The sequence below is a fragment of the Erythrolamprus reginae genome (genome assembly GCF_031021105.1).
Source record: "Erythrolamprus reginae isolate rEryReg1 chromosome 13 unlocalized genomic scaffold, rEryReg1.hap1 SUPER_13_unloc_16, whole genome shotgun sequence".
Lineage (NCBI taxonomy): Eukaryota > Metazoa > Chordata > Lepidosauria > Squamata > Dipsadidae > Erythrolamprus > Erythrolamprus reginae.
In genome coordinates, this window is record NW_027248443.1 from 46,608 (window position 1) to 70,570 (window position 23,963).

General features: G+C 45.9%; 3 protein-coding genes across 3 annotated transcripts; 2 read left to right on the forward strand and 1 right to left on the reverse strand.

The window, feature by feature from the left end:
- Nucleotides 1-1,963, forward strand: LOC139155149 (ral guanine nucleotide dissociation stimulator-like). Its single transcript, XM_070730232.1, has 3 exons — nt 1-25; nt 713-827; nt 1,768-1,963. The coding sequence occupies exons 2-3, from the start codon at nt 755-757 to the stop codon at nt 1,941-1,943; spliced, it is 249 nt and encodes an 82-aa protein (XP_070586333.1). The 5' UTR covers nt 1-25; nt 713-754; the 3' UTR covers nt 1,944-1,963.
- Nucleotides 1,964-3,753: 1,790 nt separating this feature from the next.
- Nucleotides 3,754-6,370, forward strand: LOC139155152 (ral guanine nucleotide dissociation stimulator-like). Its single transcript, XM_070730235.1, has 4 exons — nt 3,754-3,840; nt 4,210-4,437; nt 5,122-5,236; nt 6,175-6,370. Exons 1-4 carry the CDS (start codon nt 3,754-3,756, stop codon nt 6,348-6,350), a joined length of 606 nt encoding a protein of 201 aa, XP_070586336.1. The 3' UTR covers nt 6,351-6,370.
- Nucleotides 6,371-14,193: 7,823 nt separating this feature from the next.
- Nucleotides 14,194-22,830, reverse strand: LOC139155153 (bile salt-activated lipase-like). The gene is made up of 4 exons (XM_070730237.1): nt 22,795-22,830; nt 16,230-16,337; nt 14,805-14,922; nt 14,194-14,384 (listed from the first exon to the last, which is right to left on the reverse strand). The coding sequence occupies exons 1-4, from the start codon at nt 22,828-22,830 to the stop codon at nt 14,194-14,196; spliced, it is 453 nt and encodes a 150-aa protein (XP_070586338.1).
- Between the last annotated feature and the right edge of the window lie 1,133 nt (nt 22,831-23,963).

Here is a 23,963-nt window from a genome sequence, read left to right on the forward strand (position 1 = left end):
TGGAAACGTGTACAAAAGTATTTTGGTAGGTCTTCTGTCGTGCGCCGTTGCCAACCGGTAACTAGCCCCGAATTACAACTCAAACACAAAGGTTCCAAAAGGAACAAGACCGTGTCCAGGTGGCCCCAGTTTATCAGGCTCAAGAGGGCCTGCGAGCCAACCACAACATTAGGTGCCCCAAAGCTTTGCTGGAGGCGAGAAGGTTGGGATAATAATCTCGTCTCTGTCTGTAGATGAGACTTGAACCTAATGAGCATCGGTGTGGAACCCCACCTAGTGAGAATCGTGTCTTTTTTGCACATCCACAAAGACACGGCCTTTTGCTGTTCTCAGGATAATATTTGTGCTCGGAGTTAAAGTGGGGGGGCCTTTCATGACCCAACTAGGTAATTTCATCAGTGTTAGAAGGGAATGAGACTTTGTTAAGATTCACAGAAGCTCTGAGCTTACTGGTTCTCTTCCAGATGTTTCATGGCCCAACTACGGAACAACATCAGTGCTAGAGGGAGTGAGATTGGGAGGAGGAGGAGGAGGAGGAGGACTGGGGGGGTCCTTGGTGCTCTCTGAGCTTGGTGGTTTCCTTGCAGACGTTTTGCGACCCAACTGGGTAACATCATCAGCGCAACAACTAGAGAGCATAGCAACCACCTTAACGGTGGAATGAAGGGAACTTTGCTTCACTCTGGGCCTCTTTTAAATACCTCTCTTCCAGGTGAGCAACCAGGAAAAAGCCCCAGCGGTGATTCGTAAAGCTATGGACAAACACAACCTGGATGAAGATAAGCCAGAGAATTATGAACTCTCCCAGATCATCTCAAAGGAGAAAGGTACTGAAAGTTGCGTATTGGATTCTCCGATTTTGTTTTAGCGCCATTTATTTACTGTGTAGATTAATTGTGTGTCCAGTTTGGAGGTCTTACCTACAAAAAGATATGGATCAAATTGAACGGGTCCAAAGACGGGCTACAAAAATGGTGGGAAGATCTTAAGCATAAAACTTATCAGGAAAGACTTCATGAACTCCATCTGTATAGTCTGGAGGACAGAAGGGAAAGGGGGGACATGATCGAAACATTTAAATATATTAAAGGGTTAAATAAAGTTCAGGAGGGAAGTGTTTTTAATAGGAAAGTGAACACAAGAACAAGGGGGCACAATCTGAAGTTAGTTGGCGGAAAGCAACATGAGAAAATATTATTTCACTGAAAGAGTAGTAGATCATTGGAACAAACTTCCAACTCCCCCCAGATATCAGAGCTGCCCCCACAATCCCTGCCTTTCATAAGCTCCTTAAAACCCACCTCTGTTGTCAGGCATGGGGGAATTGAGACTTTCCCTCCCCCTAGGCTTATAAAATTTATGCATGGTATGTTAGTATGTATGATTGGTTTCTAAATTGGGGTTTTAAATTAACTTAAATATTAGATTTGTTTACATTGTATTATTGCTGCTGTGAGCCGCCCCGAGTCTGCGGAGAGGGGTGGCATACAAATCTGATTAATAAATAATAAATAATAAAATAAATAAGCAGACGTGGTTGGTAAATCCACAGTCACTGAATTGAAACATGCCTGAGATAAACATAGATCCATCCTAAGATAAAATACAGGAAGTCGTATCAGGGCAGACTAGATGGACCAGGAGGTCTTTTCCTGCCGTCGTCAATCTTCTAGGTTTCTATAAATGCTAATGCTATTGCTGCTGGGGCTAGGGTTAGCGATGTGGAGTAGGGAATCATTTTTCTTTCTTTCTCCCTCTTCCCCCTAGTGTTCGTCATCCCCAACAGTGCCAACGTTTTCTACGCCATGAAACCAAAGGGCACTTGCAAGTTCATCCTCAAGAAGCGCGTCCCCAGCCGGGTGACCGCCATGAAGCAAGACTCCAGCTTCACGCTTCCCAGGATGAAGAAGAGGGGCTGGAAGATCACCAAAGGCATCTTCTAATCCCCCTCCCCCTGACGCCAGGTTGCGCTCCCGCACACACACAAAAGCACCCTGGGGCCTTTCTATCTTAAGTATGTGTGTGTGTTTGACAACAACGAAGCCCCTAGTTGCGTAACCTTGGCTGTTGGCCAACGTGACGTTGGGTGACGTCTTAACAACAAGCTCCCACGGGTTTATGAGCAAGTGGGATGCGTTGGCAGAAATGGGTGCTCATGTTTTAATAGGTTTGGTTTCACTGGGAGGAGTTTTAGCCTCTCTTTTTTTTGGGAAACAAAACAAAAAACCATAAACAGAAAAATACGTATTTTTCTCAAGGTCTAAGGATTCCACAGCCCGCGGCTGCGTTGAATTTCCCCCCTGTCCACCGTTTCTGCCTTATCTTCCACTGACCAGCAAAAGGCTTTTTCTGGTGCTGTGGAGTAGCGGCTTCGGGAAAGGTTTTTTCCTTTCCTCTTGGAGTGTGGATGTGGATTTCGTATCGTGCCAAGACTCAAATCACACGTGTGCAAGGGAGTGAAATGAGCTGTCGCGGGCGTTTCTTGCAGGAATCCAGAGCGAGAGGATCTTCAGATGGCTAAAGGTTGGCCTTTGGAGAAGCCTCCAGATAATTTTTTAAAATTATTATTATTATCATCTGGCCTTTTTTATTTTCTTTGAGAAATACCTGCACCAAAGATCTAGCAGCACTGGTTAGTGGTGTTTTGTTTTCTTTTGTTTTGTTGACCAGTTGTCAAACTCTCTGTTGACATGTTACGATTTAAAAACAAAACAAAAAAACAAAAACAAAAAAAAAACTCCCCCAAAAACAAAAAACAAAAAAGCCCCCCAATCCCCTTAGTTTTTGTATGTATATAAAATTTGTGCAGTGTGCGAAGAATTGCCAGTGGGAGGATGAAACAACAGTGTTTTAAAGTGTGAGGCTGCCCCTCGCCACAATGGACACCTGGCACTTTTATAGTGTTGGCCTCCAGATAATTAACATCTCTAATTTTTTAGAATTATTATTACCATCTGGCTTTTTTCATTTTCTTTGAGAAATACCTGCACCAAAGATCTAACAGCACTGGTTAGTGGTGGTTTGTATTGCTTTGTTTTGTTGACCAGTTGTCAAATCCTCTGTTGCCACGTTAGGCTTTGAAAAAAACAACAGCAAAAACCACAAAAAAGCAAAAAAAACCACCTTAGCTTTTGCACAGACATATGTCAACAAAATTTGTGCATTGTGCGAAGAATTGACAGTGGGAGGAAGAAACACCAGCGTTTTAAAGTGTGAGGCTGCCCCTCGCCACAATGGACACCTGCCACTTTTTTAGTGTCGGCCTCCAGATAGTTAACATCTCTAATTTTTTAAAATTATTACCATCTGGCCTTCTTTATTTTCTTTGAGAAATACCTGCACCAAGGATCTAACTGCACTGGTTAGTGGTGTTGTGTATTGCTTTGTTTTGTTGACCAGTTGTCAAATCCTCTGTTGATCCATTAGGATTTCAAAAAAAAAACAAAACCCCTCTTAGCTTTTGTAGGGAAAGAGAGAGAGGGGGGAAGAGAGAGGAAGAGAAAGAGGGAGGGGGAGAGATATGAAGAGAGAGAGGGAGAGATGAAGAGAGTGTGGGAGAGGGGGATAGAAGGAGAGATAAGGAGGGAGAGAGGGAGATGAAGAGAGAGTGGGAGAGAGGGAGAGGGGGGAGAGAGAGAGATGAAGAGAGAGAGAGGGAGGGGGAGAGAGAGAAGTAGGGAGAGGGAGGGAGGGAGGGGCAAAGCCTGGGCTGTCCATCAGCTCTCAGACGGACAACAGCCCCCAGTTCTGGAAATGGCCAATGAGCAAGAGGAACAGCTGGGTCCTGTGCCTGATACACAGAAAGCAGAGGAGAGGAGAGCAGTGGAAATCTATGAGCTGGTCCTCGGGACAGAAAAGCCACCGCTGCTAGCGAAATCCCTACTGTAGCCCTGGGGATAAAAGGCAGCAGTGATTAAATGTAGCAGATAACTATTCATCTTCCCGCCGGACAGATTTGTTAGAATGCAGAGAGAGAAACATTTTTTGCCGGGGCTGCCGGCGGTCCTAATTAAAAGAATCTTGAGTTCAGGGGGTTTGGCCGTGTTTGGGGAACTACGTCAGAAGGCCACCTTCTCAACGTCTTCCTTTGGACCACGGTGGGGTCCCTGTTGTTGTAAGCACCCCAAAGATGTCTTCCAGCGAGGACAAAGGATAAGATAGGCAGATCTCATTGATTGGATAGTCAACGTCGTCTTTCCGTTTCTCTAGGATGGGGAATCTCCCTCACCCTCCTCCGTGGATACATCGGGTCTCGGCTCAAGTTCAAGCAACGAATCCTCCCAGCCGGCGATGTTAGACGTTACACAACAAACGTTCGTCTCGACCATTGCCGGCAAAACCTTCTTGTTGCCTTTGTTCAAGCAGCAGTCCAGCGATTGTTGTATTATCCGAGTCAAATTGGCGACGGATAATGGAAACGTGTACAAAAGTATTTTGGTAGGTCTTCTGTCGTGCGCCGTAGCCAGCCGGTAACTAGCCCCGAATTAAAACTCAAACACAAAGGTTCCAAAAGGAACAAGACCGTGTCCAGGTGGCCCCAGTTTATCAGGCTCAAGAGGACCTGCGAGCCAACCACAACATTAGGTGCCCCAAAGCTTTGCTGGAGGCGAGAAGGTTGGGATAATAATCTCGTCTCTGTCTGTAGATGAGACTTGAACCTAATGAGTATCGGTGTGGAACCCCACCTAGTGAGAATCGTGTCTTTTTTGCACATCCACAAAGACACGGCCTTTTGCTGTTCTCAGGATAATATTTGTGCTCGGAGTTAAAGTGTGGGGGCCTTTCATGACCCAACTAGGTAATTTCATCAGTGTTAGAAGGGAATGGGACTTTGTTAAGATTCACAGAAGCTCTGAGCTTACTGGTTCTCTTCCAGATGTTTCATGGCCCAACTACGGAACAACATCAGTGCTAGAGGGAGTGAGATTGGGAGGAGGAGGAGGAGAAGGACTGGGGGGGTCCTTGGTGCTCTCTGAGCTTGGTGGTTTCCTTGCAGACGTTTTGCGACCCAACTGGGTAACATCATCAGCGCAACAACTAGAGAGCATAGCAACCGCCTTAATGGTGGAATGAAGGGAACTTTGCTTCACTCTGGGCCTCTTTTAAATACCTCTCTTCCAGGTGAGCAACCAGGAAAAAGCCCCAGCGGTGATTCGTAAAGCTATGGACAAACACAACCTGGATGAAGATAAGCCAGAGAATTATGAACTCTCCCAGATCATCTCAAAGGAGAAAGGTACTGAAAGTTGCGTATTGGATTCTCCGATTTTGTTTTAGCGCCATTTATTTACTGTGTAGATTAATTGTGTGTCCAGTTTGGAGGTCTTACCTACAAAAAGATATGGATCAAATTGAACGGGTCCAAAGACGGGCTACAAAAATGGTGGGAAGATCTTAAGCATAAAACTTATCAGGAAAGACTTCATGAACTCCATCTGTATAGTCTGGAGGACAGAAGGGAAAGGGGGGACATGATCGAAACATTTAAATATATTAAAGGGTTAAATAAAGTTCAGGAGGGAAGTGTTTTTAATAGGAAAGTGAACACAAGAACAAGGGGGCACAATCTGAAGTTAGTTGGGGGAAAGCAACATGAGAAAATATTATTTCACTGAAAGAGTAGTAGATCATTGGAACAAACTTCCAACTCCCCCCAGATATCAGTTGCCCCCACCCTCCTTGCCTTTCATAAGCTCCTTAAAACCCACCTCTGTTGTCAGGCATGGGGGAATTGAGACTTTCCCTCCCCCTAGGCTTCTAAAATTTATGCATGGTATGTTAGTATGTATGATTGGTTTCTAAATTGGGGTTTTAAATTAACTTAAATATTAGATTTGTTTACATTGTATTATTGCTGCTGTGAGCCGCCCCGAGTCTGCGGAGAGGGGCTGCATACAAATCTGATTAATAAATAATAAATAATAAAATAAATAAGCAGACGTGGTTGGTAAATCCACAGTCACTGAATTGAAACATGCCTGAGATAAACATAGATCCATCCTAAGATAAAATACAGGAAGTCGTATCAGGGCAGACTAGATGGACCAGGAGGTCTTTTCCTGCCGTCGTCAATCTTCTAGGTTTCTATAAATGCTAATGCTATTGCTGCTGGGGCTAGGGTTAGCGATGTGGAGTAGGGAATCATTTTTTTTTCTTTCTCCCTCTTCCCCCTAGTGTTCGTCATCCCCAACAGTGCCAACGTTTTCTACGCCATGAAACCAAAGGGCACTTGCAAGTTCATCCTCAAGAAGCACGTCCCCAGCCGGGTGACCGCCATGAAGCAAGACTCCAGCTTCACGCTTCCCAGGATGAAGAAGAGGGGCTGGAAGATCACCAAAGGCATCTTCTAATCCCCCTCCCCCTGACGCCAGGTTGCGCTCCCGCACACACACAAAAGCACCCTGGGGCCTTTCTGTTATGTCTGCTTGACAACTGGCCAGTTAGACGCTGCAACTATTGGCACCCTATCCAAGGTGCTGATTGGACGCGTATACAGAGTAACAGTGTAAGCGGGAAAAGATACTTAATGTGTATTGGCTAGTGCCTCAGCCAGCTCTGGGTATAAAGAGCTATGTTGTTCTGTATAAAGTTTAAGTCTGTGCCTGCCTGTTCTGGCAAGTGTTCCTCAATAAAAGCCAGTTCCATATGAAGTCTCGGTTTATTACACTTGGCGACGAGGATTTCTGCTGTTGTGGGTAATTATTCCTTCCCACGATGTCTACCCACGTATCTTTTCCCCCCTTTGATCCACAAGGGGAGACCTGGGACTCATATGTGGCCAGGTTTGATTGTTTTTTGATTGCAAACGGGTTTTCCGAGATCTCTGGGGATCGGAAGAGGGCATATTTCCTCGGATTCTGTGGGACTGGGATGTTTGAGACCACCCGGGCTTTGTTTGCCCCAGTCTCTATTAACAATGTTCCATGGGAGGAATTCCTCAAGACACTACAGGACCATTATGCCCCAGCCCCCTCCCGTTGCGCCCGCCGTTATAAGTTTTACCAGAGGAATCAGGCAGAGGGAGAAACAATTAACGACTATGTAGTGGCTCTTCGTAGGGCAGCTCTGTACTGTGAATTTTCTGATTTAAATGATTACCTCCTGGATAGCTTGGTTTTTGGAATCAGGGATGGGCGTTTAAAGAGGCGTTTGTTGGCTATTCAAGACTTATCGTTTCAGGCAGCTATATCTGAAGCGAGGGCGTTTGAGCTGTCAACTCAGTCAGTGGCAGCCATGGACAGCTCGGTGAATGTCACGATGCCTAATGCCCCTGTTCTAGACAAGCCCAGTGTTTCTTCGGATTTGGACGGGCCGGCAGTGCCTGCTGAAGAGGAAGTTTGCCGGCTAGCGGCGGGTCGTGGCCATGAACAGCCTGCTACTCGCCCCCGCCCCCCCGTCTCCTTGCCGAGGGTGCGGGGGAAGCCATTTCAGGGCCAATTGCTCTTTTCGGGGCGCAGTGTGTTGGCGCTGTTGAGCAAAAGGACATATTGCCAAAGTCTGCTGGTCCCGCAGATCCCCGCCGCCGGCTGCGAGAGAGCAAAAAGACTTCACGAACTCCGGCTCCCGTTGGCAGAGGAGGTCTTCGTACTTGCGAAGGGAGGACTGTAATGCCATTTACAGGGTTCCACGTTCTGTTCCAACTTATGTTCGGGAGACGTTCTCTTCGTCGGACAAGATTTCGGTGAACATTGGCCTGTGTCGGGCTGTCTGCTCTATGCAGGTGGATACCGGGTCTGCTCGTTCTCTTGTCTCCTGGTCGACGGCGAAGCGCTGTTTCCCTGCGCTGAAGAAATCTCACCTTCATCCATGTCAATTGAACTTGAAGGATTATCAAGGAACTCATATTCCTGTTGTGGGGGAGGGCAAGTTTGCTGTCCGTTTTAAATCCTTTGCGGGGAGATTACCCTTAATTGTAGTTGACGGGCCCTTCTCCAATTTGATTGGGTTAGACTGGTTTAACTGCTTAGGTTTTTCTGAGGTGGGAGTCAACTCAGTGAGGGAGGGCTCTGGGTTTGATCATTGGGCCAAAGAATTTCCCTCTGTTTTTGACACCAAGCTGGGTTGTTATACAGGTTCACCCATTTCATTCAGTTTAGACCCCCAAGTGCCAGCTGTTCGCCTGAAGCCCCGCCGGGTCCCCATTCCCCTTAGACCCAAGGTGGATGAAGAGCTGGATAGGTTGATAGCTCAAGGGGTGTTGGAACCGATAGACCAAGCCAAGTGGGAAACACCGGTGGTGATTGCCGTTAAAGGGGATGGGGCCATACGTTTGTGTGGGGACTATAAGTGCTCGATCAACAGGGCATTGGCCCATCACTCATACCCGCTGCCAGTTGTGCAGCATCTGCTGCATTCGTTAGGAGAGGGTAAAGTATTCGCAAAACTCGATCTCACACAGGATTACCAGCAGCTTCCTGTGGACCCCCAGACAGCTGAAGCCCAATCAATTATCACTCACAGGGGGGTGTTTAAATGCAACCGGTTGCAATTTGGGGTATCTATTGCCCCTGGAATTTTCCAGGGGCTCATGGAAAGGTTGCTTTATGGAATTGGGGGAACGGTGCCTTATTTCGATGACGTGTTGGTCTCTGGGGGGACGGTGGAGGAGTTAGAATTAAGAACCAGGCAGGTGTTGTCAAAGTTCAGGGATGCTGGTTTAAAGTTAAAGGCTAAGAAATGTGTGTATGGAGTTCCGAGGGTGGAGTTCCTGGGTTTTACTATTGATGCTGAGGGAATTCACACCACAGCGGAGAAAACGAGGGCTATCAAAGAGGCACCGAGACCACAGTCCAAGTCAGAGCTTCAGGCATTTTTGGGGTTGTTAAATTTCTATGCGGTTTTTCTGCCTCATAAGGCGTCGGTTGCAGAACCGCTGCACAGATTATTAGATAAAGAGGCCGTGTGGCATTGGGGCAGGCGTGAGGAGTCAGCTTTTAGGGCAGTTAAAGAGATACTCACCTCGAATTGTGTGCTAGCCCAGTATTCGCCAACGTTGCCTTTGATTTTGACATGCGATGCCTCCCAGTACGGCGTGGGGGCAGTATTAAGCCACAAGTTACCAGACGGGAAAGAGGCTCCGCTGGCATTTTTTTTCCGCACCTTAGCCAAGGCGGAGAGGAATTATGGCCACATTGATAAGGAGGCGTTAGCCTTGATTGCGGGAGTTCGCAGGTTCCATGATTACCTCTATGGGCGGCATTTTGAGTTGGTCACTGACCACCAGCCCTTGTTGGGATTGTTAGCAGGTAATAAGCAAAGTCCGATTGTTTTGTCGCCGCGAATGTCTAGATGGATAATTTTTTTGGCCAATTACCATTATTCTTTAGTCTATAGACCGGGTCGCCACATCGCCCATGCAGATGCCTTAAGCAGGTGTCCACTCGCGGATCTTCTCTCTGACCCGGCTCCAGCCTGCACGGTCATGGCCATTGGGGAGGAACCTTTATTATTGGCGGCTCCTGAGGTGGCTAGGGAGACTGAAAAGGACCATAGCTTAGCTAAAATTAAGCAATGGGTTCTTCGGGGGTGGCCTGCCTCCTCCCCTGGAGAAGCGTTTACATCGTATTTTCGTTGTCGGAGCGAGTTTTCAATAGAAAAGGGATGTTTACTCAGGGGTAGCAGAGTGGTGATTCCTCCCAAGCAGCGCGTCAGAGTTTTGTCATTGTTACATAAAGGACACCCGGGCATAGTCCACATGAAGGGTCTTGCCCGCGATTATGTCTGGTGGCCGGGCATGGATAGGGAAATCGAGCAGGAAGTGGCAGCTTGTCAGGCGTGCCAGGAAAGTCGGTCTTGTCCCCCCCGCTCAGAGCCTTTAAGCTGGGAGCCGCCTGCGGGGCCGTGGGGGCGAGTGCACTTGGATTTGGCGGGCCCCTTTATGGGGGAGAACTTCCTAATTGTGGTAGATGCCCACTCTAAATGGTTAGAGGTGGTCCGCATGAGATCTACCCAGTCTCCGGCCATCATTGAAGTTCTGGAATCTTTATTCGCCTCTCACGGATTCCCTGACATAATTGTCTCGGACAATGGGCCGCAATTTACTTCGGTGGCGTTTGAATCATTCTTAGCGGCTGTGGGCATCCGGCATGCCCTGGCATCTCCTTGGCATCCAGCTAATAATGGCCAGGCGGAACGTATGGTTCGCTCGGCCAAAGATGCCCTCAAGAGGATGCCCCAAGGGTCCTGGCATCAGAGGGTGACAGAGATGTTAATGGCTCAGCACTCAACACCGTGTGTGGCGACCGGGAAGACCCCGGCAGAGTTACTAATGGGAAGAAAGCTCAGGATTACCCTAGACAGGCTACACCCATTGTATGCACAAGCGGCACAGTGGCCAGAACCGCCTGGAAGGAGGATAGAGGTAGGTGATAATGTGTATGTCCGAGCGTACTCTGGGGAGAGGCGTTGGGAACGGGCTACCGTGAGCCGGGCATTAGGACCTCGTTCTTTTGAAGTGGTTTTAAGAGACGGCAGGTTTTGGAAGAGGCACTTGGATCAAATCCGTTTGGACAGGGCAGGGGCTCCAGAAATGAGTGAGTTAAGGGGCGGGGTGCTGGAAAAGGAGTGGGTTATGGCACCGGGGCATGCAGGGAGTGCTGGAAGTTTTACCCGAGAAGAATGCCATCAGGAAGCATTAGCCAGCACCGACCCCAGGCAGCCGGAGTCCTTGCAAGAGGAGGCCGTGGAGCCCAGACGCTCCAGCAGGATTATTAAAAAACCCGCTTATTTAAAAGACTATGTGTGCTCCAACGAAGGGGAAAGGTGTGTTATGTCTGCTTGACAACCGGCCGGTTAGACGCTGCAACTATTGGCACCCTATCCAAGGTGCTGATTGGACGCGTATACACAGTAACAGTGTAAGCGGGAAAAGATACTTAATGTGTATTGGCTAGTGCCTCAGCCAGCTTTGGGTATAAAGAGCTATGTTGTTCTGTATAAAGTTTAAGTCTGTGCCTGCCTGTTCTGGCAAGTGTTCCTCAATAAAAGCCAGTTCCATATGAAGTCTCGGTTTATTACACTTTCTATCTTAAGTATGTGTGTGTGTTTGACAACAACGAAGCCCCTAGTTGCGTAACCTTGGCTGTTGGCCAACGTGACGTTGGGTGACGTCTTAACAACAAGCTCCCACGGGTTTATGAGCAAGTGGGATGCGTTGGCAGAAATGGGTGCTCATGTTTTAATAGGTTTGGTTTCACTGGGAGGAGTTTTAGCCTCTCTTTTTTTTTGGAAACAAAACAAAAAACCATAAACAGAAAAATACGTATTTTTCTCAAGGTCTAAGGATTCCACAGCCCGCGGCTGCGTTGAATTTCCCCCCTGTCCACCGTTTCTGCCTTATCTTCCACTGACCAGCAAAAGGCTTTTTCTGGTGCTGTGGAGTAGCGGCTTCGGGAAAGGTTTTTTCCTTTCCTCTTGGAGTGTGGATGTGGATTTCGTATCGTGCCAAGACTCAACTCACACGTGTGCAAGGGAGTGAAATGAGCTGTCGCGGGCGTTTCTTGTAGGAATCCAGAGCGAGAGGATCTTCAGATGGCTAAAGGTTGGCCTTTGGAGAAGCCTCCAGATAATTTTTTAAAATTATTATTATTATCATCTGGCCTTTTTTATTTTCTTTGAGAAATACCTGCACCAAAGATCTAGCAGCACTGGTTAGTGGTGTTTTGTTTTCTTTTGTTTTGTTGACCAGCTGTCAAACTCTCTGTTGACATGTTACGATTTAAAAAACAAACAAAAAAACAAACCAAAAAAACTCCCCCAAAAACCAAAACCAAAAAAAGCCCCCCAACCCCCTTAGTTTTTGTATGTAAATAAAATGTGTGCAGTGTGCGAAGAATTGCCAGTGAGAGGATGAAACAACAGTGTTTTAAAGTGTGAGGCTGCCCCTCGCCACAATGGACACCTGGCACTTTTATAGTGTTGGCCTCCAGATAATTAACATCTCTAATTTTTTAGAATTATTATTACCATCTGGCTTTTTTCATTTTCTTTGAGAAATACCTGCACCAAAGATCTAACAGCACTGGTTAGTGGTGGTTTGCATTGCTTTGTTTTGTTGACCAGTTGTCAAATCCTCTGTTGCCACGTTAGGCTTTGAAAAAAACAACAGCAAAAACCACAAAAAAGCAAAAAAAACCTCCTTAGCTTTTGCACAGACGTGTGTCAACAAAATTTGTGCATTGTGCGAAGAATTGACAGTGGGAGGAAGAAACAACAGTGTTTTAAAGTGTGAGGCTGCCCCTCGCCACAATGGACACCTGCCACTTTTTTAGTGTCGGCCTCCAGATAGTTAACATCTCTAATTTTTTAAAATTATTACCATCTGGCCTTCTTTATTTTCTTTGAGAAATACCTGCACCAAGGATCTAACTGCACTGGTTAGTGGTGTTGTGTATTGCTTTGTTTTGTTGACCAGTTGTCAAATCCTCTGTTGATCCATTAGGATTTTTAAAAAAAAGGAAAAAAAAAACAACTCTTAGCTTTTGTAGAGAAATTAGAGCAACAAATTAAAAGCCAAGCCAAGGATTGTAAGCAATATAATTATAGGCTTATCAATCTGGAGGATCGTCAAAGGAGAAGAAATTTACGTCTGCATGGTTTTAGAACAGATTTTGCTCCAAGATTGAAATTAGCTGAAGCACTTTTCGATTGGATGAAAACGTATGATATTCAAATTGTTTTTCGTAACATAGAACACGTTCATTGGGGCGTTCCACGTAGAAACCCAGAAAGGCAAAGAGACATTGTTATGGCCTTGGCCAGTGAGAAGAAAGCTGGAATGGTTTACAAGTATTTGAAAAGTTGTGCTGGTCTTAATCAAGATGGAAACGAGATAAGAGTCCTCAGATATCTCTCCTGGGAAACTTTGAAAGTTAGAGCTGCTCTACGCCCAATCTCAAGCCATTTTTTGGTGTTCCAGGGAAATAAGAAGTTCAAAGCACAATCATTGGAGGAAGGGAAGGCACTATTGAACCAACTTGGTATTGAGTTCGGAGAAAGCGGAGCAGATGGAGAGCCACAAGGCGCAAAAGGAGGAGAAAGCGGAGTAGTTGGAGAGCCACAAGGAGTAGAAGGAGGGGAAGATTGTTCCAGCGGTTGGGGTACCCCAGATGAGGAGGAAAGGCAAAGGGAGGGGTAGTTGAAGGAGTTGCTGGAGCAGGTGGAGGCCATTAAAAAGGAGCAGAGGAGAAATAAAAGCCCAGGATGAGAAGAGAGCGAAGAAGTGAAGAGTTGAAACTGACTCTGTTGCCTCCTTTTGGAGATGTTTCTGGAACCTATTGTTAATTTTTATTCTCTTTAAAAAGTAGTTGCAAGTGGAGCTTAGCAACATAGGAATGTAATCAGTAGAGGTGCCTCATCATTGAACAAGGGTTTTTAGGAACAATTGTTCTCCCGGTCAGGAAATTTCTCCTTAGCTCTAAGCTGCTCCTCGCCTTAGTTAGTTTCCACCCGTTGTTTCTTGTTCTACCCTCAGGGGCTTTGGAGAATAAGTTGACTCCCTCTTCTTTCTGGCAACCCCTGAGATATTGGAAGACTGCTAGGATATTGTTCCCTGCTTATCTTCTCTAATAGTTTCCTAGGAAGCATCTTCCTTCCTTTCTTCCATCCATCCATCCATCCATCCATCCATTTTGTAAACCATTTAGAGAGGGCTGTAAAAGCACTACGAAGCGGTATATAAATCTGTTGCTATCTTCCTTCCTTCCTTCCTTCCTTCCTTCCTTCCTTCCTTCCTTCCTTCCTTCCTTCCTTCCTTCCTTCCTTCCTTCCTTCCTAAAGGTTGACTCAACCTTTCATCCTTCCGAGGTGGGTCAAATGAGGACCCAGATTGTTGGGGGCAAGAGGCGGATTCTGTAAACCACTTAGAGAGGACTGCAAAAGCACTGAGAAGCGGTAGATAAGTCTGTTGCTATCTTCAGCTAACCGCTAGCTGTAGGTCAGCAGTTCAAATCTCACCACCAGCTCAAGGTTAACTCAGCCTTCCATCCTTCCCAGGCGGGTCAAATGAGGACCCAGATTGATGGGGGCAAGAGGCCGATTCTGTAAACCGCTTAGAGAGGGCTGTCAAAGCACCATGAAGCGGCATATAAGTCTAAATGCTATAATGCTATTGCTAAAAGGCAGCAGGTCAGCCCAGCTCAACATCTCCAAATGTTCCACCAGCCTTCCTCCCCTCCCTGGTGTCGCCTGCTCTCCTTACGGGGTGATGCTGACCAGGGGACGGTTGATAGACGGCATGTCAATCCCTGCGAAGAAATGTCTGTCCATATCGTTGACTCCAAGGACATAGTCCACATCCGCCGCGTTGGTGAAGAGGTTCTTTGGGACATCAGGAATGAAGTCTCCATCCACCACTGGGGCGAAGGCCAGATAATGGACCAAGGGGTCTGCAGGGTGAGAAGACGGCCAACAAATTTTTAAGGTTTTTTTTCCTTTTTTAAATTAGAAAATAGATTAAATTACAACTATACATTATCTTACCTTCAAAAATTATACATTATTTAACCCTTTAACATGTTTAAATGTTTTGATTGTGTCCCCCCTTATCCCTTCTGTCCTCCAGACAATACAGATGGAGTTCATGAAGTCTTTCCTGATAAGTTTTATGCTTAAGATCTTCCACCATTCTTGTAGCCCGTCTTTGGACCCGTTCGATTTGATCCATCTCTTTTTGCAGGTGAGGCCTCCAGAACTGGACACAGTATTCCCAATGGGGTCTCACCAGCGCTCTATACAACTCTCCCCCACCCACAAACTCTCCCCCACCCGCAGTCACCCCCACGATACTCTTCCCCACTCCTTCTTACAGCGCAAGTTGGTGAGTTCCAGGTGATAAGCGAGGGTCAGGGTCTTCGGATCAGTAACCCGGAGGCAGTTGGCCAGGACGGTGGTGTTGTCTGTTGGACAGCCCACTTTATGCGTGACCTGAAAAAGGCGGAAATCTATATTTATTTGGGCTGCTGGGCAGACCGATCCTCACATTCAGTCCTCAACTTACAACGTCCTCATTTAGTGACCAAAGTTACAATGGCACCGGGGTAAAAAAAGGGAACTTGGGACTGTGCAGTCAGGTGCTCTGCCCCAGTAGGAAATAATTAATAATAACAATAATAACAATAATAACAACAACCACAACAACAATAACAACAACAATAATAATAATAGAGAAGCAGCAAGAGAAATTAGTAAAATACGAAGATCTAAAAATCGAGCTGCAACGACTCTGGCATAAGTCAGTGAAAGTGGTCCCAGTGGTCCTCGACAGGCTTTGCGCAGTGCCATAGGATCTCAGTGGACATTTGAAAACCATCGGAATTGACAAAATCTCCATCTGTCAATTGCAAAAGGCCGCTTTACTGGGATCCGCACACATAATTCGCCGCTACATCACGCAGTCCTAGGTGCTTGGGCAGCGCCCGACTGGTGATGAAATACGAAATCCAGCATAGTGATCTCGTTTGCTGTGTTATATCGACATAATAATAATAATAATAATAATAATAATAATAATAATAATGTATTAGATTTGTATGCCGCCCCTCTCCGAAGACTCAGAGCGGCTCACAACAACAGTGAACAATGTAAACAAATCCAATACTTTAAACCCTTATCCTTAAAATAACCATATAACTCAATCATACCATACATAAACCATATTAGCAAGGGGATACATCAGTTACACCATGCCTGGCGACATAGGTGGGTTTTCAGCAACTTATAAAAGGCGAGGAGGGCAGGGGCGGTTCTAATCTCTGGGGGGAGCTTCAAGGCAGGATGAGACAGATTCATGGAGGCCAAGTGTATCATAGGTGGTGATTGAAATGGATGTCCATGTGCCGCCTCTATTTTGGTTGAGGCAGGCAGGGTTCCCTTGGGTCCCATTTGTTGGGGGTCAAGGGAAAGGGCCTTCTCTTTCTGCTCAAGATCCCCGTGGACAATTGGTGGCCAACTGGGTGACGCAGAATGCTGGACTCGATGGGCTTTGGCCTGATTCAGCAGGGCTCTTCTTAGGTTCTTAGGTTCTTATCTGTAATGGGCCAACTATGGTTTCTAGGACTAGTCTTTGAAGATCACACAGAAGAGAGCCTTGTAACTTCTCCAATCCACTTTTACAAGGGGAACGCGGACAGAATCTTAGGAAAACCCCACGGAACCTCTGCCAGCATCTCAGGTAGGTTCAGGGCCAAGCCTGAGGGAATCCCCATAAATGTAACACGTAGGTTCTGCTTTACCTTGATGGCCCAGAAAAGGGGGTCTTTTTGGATGGCCCAAGTGCAGAGACCGACTCCACTCTGGCTGATGGCCCGTTTGATCAAGCCTTTGTTGTACGGTGACAGGGTCTGCAGACAAGAAACAAGAGGAAGCTTTTTGGAACGATTTCAATTTTAGAAAAGCTGGAATGAATTGCAATGATGGTGAAACGAACCCAATGAATAAAAAGAGTATATTTGTAGCTCAGGGTTGAAATTAGAGGTCTTTGGTGCTGTCTGAGCTTGGTGCTTTTTTCTTGCACTCACACTTGTTCTGCCGGAAAACCCCACCAAAATTACAGGGTAATTAGTCCAGGAAGACACACAGCACACGATAAAAGGAAAACCCAAATGTTTTTATAAACAGAAAAACAGAAACAGTTCCCTTTTTAAATGTCAAAGGGATTTTCTGGTACACACAAGGCCCAGGTTAAATGCAATCCAATTTCTCACCCAGTAACCAGTTCTCTATTTATTCATGTAAACATCAAATTATAATTTTATCATATCTTATCTATATCTTAAATTATTGTATTTTGTTCAATTTAAATTTTAGAATTGTATTTTATTCCAACTTCATTTAAATCGTATTGTATTCCAATTTCATTTTAAATTATATTAATTTCAATTTTAAATTGTTTTATCAAATTTTAATAATTATTTTTTTCTGGAACTTTGTACTTTGATATGGCTCAAGAGCTAATCAATCAGTATAGAATATTTGTTGGGGATTGGTGGGGAAACTGTTGAGAATTTAATATCAAATTCTGGAAGAAAAGGCGGGGTTGCTATCTAAAAGTTCTCAGTCTTTGTTCCAAATTTTTGCAGAGCTCTTCCTTTTGTGCAATTAGTTGGAGATTTTTCTGTTGTGTTTCTATCAATTACAAAACACAGAGAGAAATGAGACTCATTGGGCTTTTTTACTTGAAACTCTTAAATAATATTACAGTGGTACCTCGAGATACGAGTTTAATTCGTTCCGGACCTGGGCTCTTAAGTCGAGCAGCTCTTATCTCGAACGACTTTTCCCCATAGGAATTAATGTAAATAATTTTAATTGGTTCCAGCCCTCAAAAAACTCACAAAGTTAGTCTAAATTATGCAGAAAGACATGTTTTTAATGAAGAAATGTACATGTACATATAAATGAATAATGAAGTTTCTTTCACTTAACTTGTAAACTTTCTTAAACTTTTAAATTTACATATGTTCAACTTCTCTGCCACCCAATCCTGTAGGACAGAGGTCCCCAACCCTTTTTGCACCAGGGACCGGCTTTAAGCGATCAAGAGAGGAATGGGTGAATGAATGGACGGAGGGTGGGAAGGAAGGAAGGAAAGAGGGAAGGGACAGGAACAGAGGAAGGAAGCAAGGAAACTTATGAAAGGGGAGAGTAAGAGAGGAATGAGTGAAGGGAGGGAAGAAGGTGGGAAGGAGAAAGAAAAGAAGAAATAGAGGAAGGGAAGGTAAAAGAGAGAAAGAAAAAGAGCAAGCAAGCAAGCAAGCAAGCAAGCAAGCAAGCAAGAAAGAAAGAAAGAAAGAAAGAAAGAAAGAAAGAAAGAAAGGGGGAAGGGACAGGAACAGAGGAAGGAAGCAAGGAAACTTATGAAAGGGGAGAGTAAGAGAGGAATGAGTGAAGGGAGGGAGGGAGGGAAGAAGGTGGGAAGGAGAAAGAAAAGAAGAAATAGAGGAATGGAAGGTAAAAGAGAGAAAGAAAGAAAGAAAGAAAGAAAGAAAGGGGGAAGGGACAGGAACAGAGGAAGGAAGCAAGGAAACTTATGAAAGGGGAGAGTAAGAGAGGAATGAGTGAAGGGAGGGAGGGAAGAAGGTGGGAAGGAGAAAGAAAAGAAGAAATAGAGGAAGGGAAGGTAAAAGAGAGAAAGAAAAAGAGCAAGAAAGAAAGAAAGAAAGAAAGGGGGAAGGGACAGGAACAGAGGAAGGAAGCAAGGAAACTTATGAAAGGGGAGAGTAAGAGAGGAATGAGTGAAGGGAGGGAGGGAGGGAAGAAGGTGGCAAGGAGAAAGAAAAGAAGAAATAGAAGGGAAGGTAAAAGAGAGAAAGAAAAAGAGCAAGAAAGAAAGCTGCAAGCACACACACCCCCGAGCCCCCACGGCCGGCTGCAACCTTTTAAAACACACGCGCCGCTTCGCAGCTGTCTCCTGAAGCCGAACGCGGAAGTTAGCGTTTGGCTTCAGGAGACAGCTCCTTGGCGCTTGTATCTCGAATTTGGGCTTGTAAGTAGAACAAAAATATCTCTCCCCTCCCAGCTCTTATCTCGAGTTGCTCTTAAGTAGAGCAGCTCTTATGTCGGGGATCCACTGTACATGGAATTTCATGTATTTGTGTGTAGTTGTGCATATAAAAATCCAATTTTGCTATTTCTTCTATGACAGTAGTTCTCAACCTGTGGGTCGGGACTCCTTTGGGGGTCGAATGACCATTTCACAGGCGTCACATGAAACCCTGGGAAAATAGACAAATTTATCCTGGTATTAGGAACTAAAGCTTCTATTCTGGCATCTTGGAACATATTTTTACAATCTGACCAATCAGGCGTTTACATTGGGGGCATCTCTCTGATCTTCCTGTCAATCAGCTCAAAGCTCTCTTGGAAGAATTGGTGCTAGACGTATGGTTGGGGGTCACCACAACATGAGGAACTGTATTAAGGGGTCGCGGCCTTAGAAAGGTTGAGAACCACTGTTCTATGACAATCAGAAGCTGGCCGGCCATCTATCTATCTATCTATCTTTCTTTCTTTCTTTCTTTCTTTCTTTCTTTCTTTCTTTCTTTCTTTCTTTCTTTCTTTCTTTCTTTCTTTCTTTCTTTCTTTCTTTGTATTTATATGCTGCTCACTCCAAATAGGACTCAGAGCGGCTAACAATAATCATAAATACAACAATGATAAAAATAGAGCAATAAAATCATCGATGCAATAAAAACAATAATATCCTACAAAACCATTCGTACTTGCAGTCAATCGTAATTCCAGGCCTGCCGGAAAAGCCAGGATTTAACGTCTTTCTGGAAGACATTCTACTTTCCCACATCCACCTTGCAACCCACCACACACAAGGATGGGGAACAAACTGACTCCATGGTGATTTGCAGATTGTGCTGTGTGTACGCACTTCTGCCCTCAAACCTCCTAAACTTTACATGCAACAAATGTAAATTAATCCAAATAATTGAGGAAAAAATAGAAAACCTAGAGAAAAACCTAAAAAGTCTGAAACACAAACATCAAAATGAGAAAGTCCAACAAACTCCTAGTAGAGCCAACACCTCAAAGGAGCAAAACAGAATCAACCCCCCAGAGCAGTGATGGCGAAACTTTTTTTCCTTGGGTACCAAAAAAGCATTGCTTGCTTGCGCGAGTGCCCACACCCATAATTCAATGCCTGGGGAGGGCAAAAACAATTTCCCTCATCCCCCACCCCCGGGAGACCCTCTGGAGGCTGGAAAGGGCCTCTTTCCCAACTTCGGGAAACAAAAAATCCCCTCCCAGAGCTTCTACATGAGCCAAAAATCAGCTGGTCGGCACACACATGCATGTTGGAGCTGAGCGAGCGCAACAGTTCATGTGCCAGTAGATATGGCTCCACCTGCCACCTGTGGCCCCCGTGCCATAGGTTCCCCATCTCTGCCCCAGAGGATGAAAATGAATGGACACATGTCACACAAAGAACAAAAAACAAACCAAATACAAAACCACTACCAATTCCAACCCGCCCCTCCCAAACCCACTGCCTACAAGCAACAAATACCTGAGACTCCTCACACAAGAGAACCCACAGATAATTGACAAAGAACCACCAGAAAGAAAGCACAATAAAACAGTGCCACCAGCTAACGCAACAAAGAAAAAGACCCCCCACCCCAACCCAATGAAAAGGAAAAAGCTGGTGATGGGTGACTCAATTCTCAGGAGAACTGAAACTACCATCTGCAGACCAGACAATCAAACCAGGAGCCAGGGTGGCGCAACAGGTAGAGTGCTGTACTGCAGGCCACTGAAGCTGACTGTAGATCTGTAGGTCAGTGGTTCAAATCTCACCCCCGGCTCAAGGTTGACTCAGCCTTCCATCCTTCCAAGGTGGGTAAAATGAGGACCCGGATTGTTGGGGGCAATAGGCTGGCTCTGTTAAAAAGTGCTATTGCTAACATGTTGTAAGCCGCCCTGAATCTAAAGAGAAGGGCGGCATAAAAATTGAATAAATAAAATAAAATAAATAAAATAAACCAGAGATGTGTGCTGTCTCTCTGGAGTTAAAATCTCTGATGTAATGCAAAATCTTACCAAAATAATAAAGCCCACTGACTACTGCCTCCTACTGGTGATCCATGGGGGAACAAATGACACAGGGAAAGACCTGACTCAAATAATGAAAGACTATGACCACTTGGGCAACACAGTCCAAAAGATAGGTGCACAGGTGGTTTTTCCTTCCATTCTAGCTACAAGAGGATGACACCCAGCAAAATAATACACAATCCCACAAATAAATCATTGGCTAAAAGACTGGTGTTTCTTCAAATAAAGATGTTCAAACCTCCTTGTGAGAATGGGCCTTAAAAAAACAACAACAGATGGGTCTTTGCCAGCTTTAGTTGTCCAACTCACTACCTGAGGAGGCCGGTTAGGATTTAAAGGCCAGAGCACAGATTGCACTGTACAGGCAGCGAGAGGAACAGCTAAAGCATGGAAAGGCCCAGGGAGGTAAGGTCCCTGAGTGCTGACAGTGGAATTCTGGGGGTTGAAGTCCACTCATCTTCAGGTTGCTAAGCTAGCCAGTTTTCTTCTAACTTCTCTCTGGGTTTGTGTGTGTGTGACAGAGAGAGAGAGAGAGAGAAAGAGAGACACAGAGTAAAGTTTATTTTAACTCTAAAAAGTTAAAAGTTTTTTTTTAATTCTGCAAAGTTCTGGTAACTAGTTTTTCACTAAAGTTGCATCAGCCCTTTTGTGTGGGACCTTTGAGCTTTAACTTTCAAAATAAAGTTAAATACATATTGCCTTTAAATCAGCAAGCAGCTATTTTAGATCTGTGAGATGCTCTGGCACCATCTGGCCCCTGGGGTTTTGTCTTTATTCCAACAAATCTCAGATTTATTTGTTTCTTCAGCCACAGGTGCTGTGTATTCCCTCCGGGGTCAGTTTCAAGCATGGAACTCTCAAACCTCTCAATTCTAGATGACCGATTTAATTCCATCTCTGCCACTGTCATATGGGGATTATTTTCCTTTCATTCCCCAAAGTTGAATTATCAAGGGATCTCTCCTGATAGGGAGAATTATAATCAAAGTTTCAGCTCTGCTCTTTGGCTGAATCCTCCAGGGGAGACTTTGGGCAGAGAAATATGGAGTTTCGGCACAGCCAGAGCCTCTGCTATTGCATGTACGTCTCTCTCCTTTCCACATGAACTGTGTTTCAATCAGGAAAGCAGCAGGATCATATTCCACCTTGTGAGAATTATTATTATTATTATTATTATTATTATTACTTAGATTTGTATGCCGCCCCTCTCCGAAGACTCGGGGCGGCTCACAACACGTGGAAACAAATCATAAATAATCTAACAAATTTAAAATATTTAAAGATTTAAGAAAAAAGACCCCATATACTAACAGCCATACACACAAGCATACCATATATAAATTAAACATGCCCAGGGGGAGATGTTTCAGTTCCCCCATGCCTGACGGCAAAGGTGGGTTTTAAGGAGTTTACGAAAGGCAGGAAGAGTAGGGGCAGTTCTGATCTCCGGGGGGAGTTGGTTCCAGAGGGCCGGTGCCGCCACAGAGAAGGCTCTTCCCCTGGGGCCCGCCAACCGACATTGTTTAGTTGACGGGACCCGGAGAAGGCCCACTCTGTGGGACCTAATCGGTCGCTGGGATTCGTGCGGCAGTAGGCGGTCTCGGAGATATTCTGGCCCAATGCCATGAAGGGCTTTAAAGGTCATAACCAACACCTTGAATTGTGACCGGAAACTGATCGGCAGCCGATGCAGACTGCGGAGTGATGGTGAAACATGGGCATACCTAGGTAAGCCCATGACTGCTCTTGCAGCTGCATTCTGCACGATCTGAAGTTTCCGAACACTTTTCAAAGGTAGCCCCATGTAGAGAGCATTACAGTAGTCGAACCTCGAGGTGATGAGGGCATGAGTGACTGTGAGTAATGAGTCCCGGTCCAGATAGGGCCGCAACTGGTGCACCAGGTGAACCTGGGCAAACGCCCCCCCTTGCCACAGCTGAGAGATGTTTTTCTAATGTGAGCTGTGGATCGAGGAGGACGCCCAAGTTGCGGACCCTCTCTGAGGGGGTCAATAGTTCCCCCCCCCCAGGGTGATGGACGGACAGATGGGATTGCCTTGGGAGGCAAAACCAACAGCCACTCCGTCTTCTCCGGCTTGAGCTTGAGTCTGTTGACACCCATCCAGGCCCCAACAGCCTCCAGGCACCGGCACATCACTTCTGCCGCTTCGTTGACTGGGCATGGGGTGGAGATGTAAAGCTGGGTATCATCCGCATATTGATGATACCTCACCCCATGTCCTTGGGTGATCTCGCCCAGCGGTTTCATGTAGATGTTGAAGAGCAGGGGGGGGAGAACCGACCCCTGAGGCACCCCACAAGGGAGAGACCTCGGAATCGACCTCTGACCCCCCACTAACACCGACTGCGACCGACCGGAGAGGTAGGAGGAGAACCACTGGAGAACAGTGCCTCCCACCCCCAACCCCTCCAGCCGGTGCAGAAGGATACCATGGTCGATGGTATCGAAAGCCGCTGAGAGGTCAAGGAGCACCAGGACAGAGGATAAACCCCTGTCCCGGGCCCGCCAGAGATCATCCATCAACGCGACCAAAGCGGTTTCCGTGCTGTAACCGGGCCTGAAACCCGACTGCTGGGGACCTAGATAATCGGCTTCTTCCAAGGACCGCTGGAGCTGGAGTGCCACCACCTTCTCGACAACCTTCCCATAAAGGGAAGGTTGGAGACTGGACGATAGTTGTTAAGCACGGCTGGGTCCAGGGAGGGCTTCTTGAGGAGGGGGCGCACGAGTGCTTCTTTATAGAGTGATGGAAAAACTCCCCTCCCCAAGGAAGCATTGGTAATCTCCTGGGCCCAGCTCCGTGTCACCTCCCTGCTGGCCGAAACCAACCAGGAGGGACACGGATCCAGTAAACAGGTGGCGGAACTCACAGCTCCAAAGGCCTTGTCCACTTCATCAGGTGTCACCAGATCAAACTCTTCCCAGACAGGTGGACAAGTACGTGCCCCAGTCACCTCGAATTCTTCTAATTCTTCTTTACGAACAGGAAGGAGATTGATTGAGTCACCCCATGAATTATGGACCTCCTGCTTCTGCTTCTGATGCTGCTTTTGTCCTATCCAGTGTCTGGGAAGCTGAGAAGGAAATGCCAGCTGAGTTTGGAGCACCGGGATGGAAATAAACCACAGAGCTTTTACAGCCCAGGAGACCATCTCATTGGTATAGTCCTCACTGGAAAGGAAATATTGCCTACAGTTACTTTTCAACGTGGCTCCTTCTCTTCAGTTCGTTTTTCGTGATCTGTAAGTCATTGTGGGTGATGGAGTTGCGTTCCCTCCTTTCTAACACTCTCCTTATTTTCTGTTTTTTATGGTTTTTTTCCATTAATCCTATATTGGATAATATCTCTAATTTCGTGAATGATTTTGATTTGTCTATTT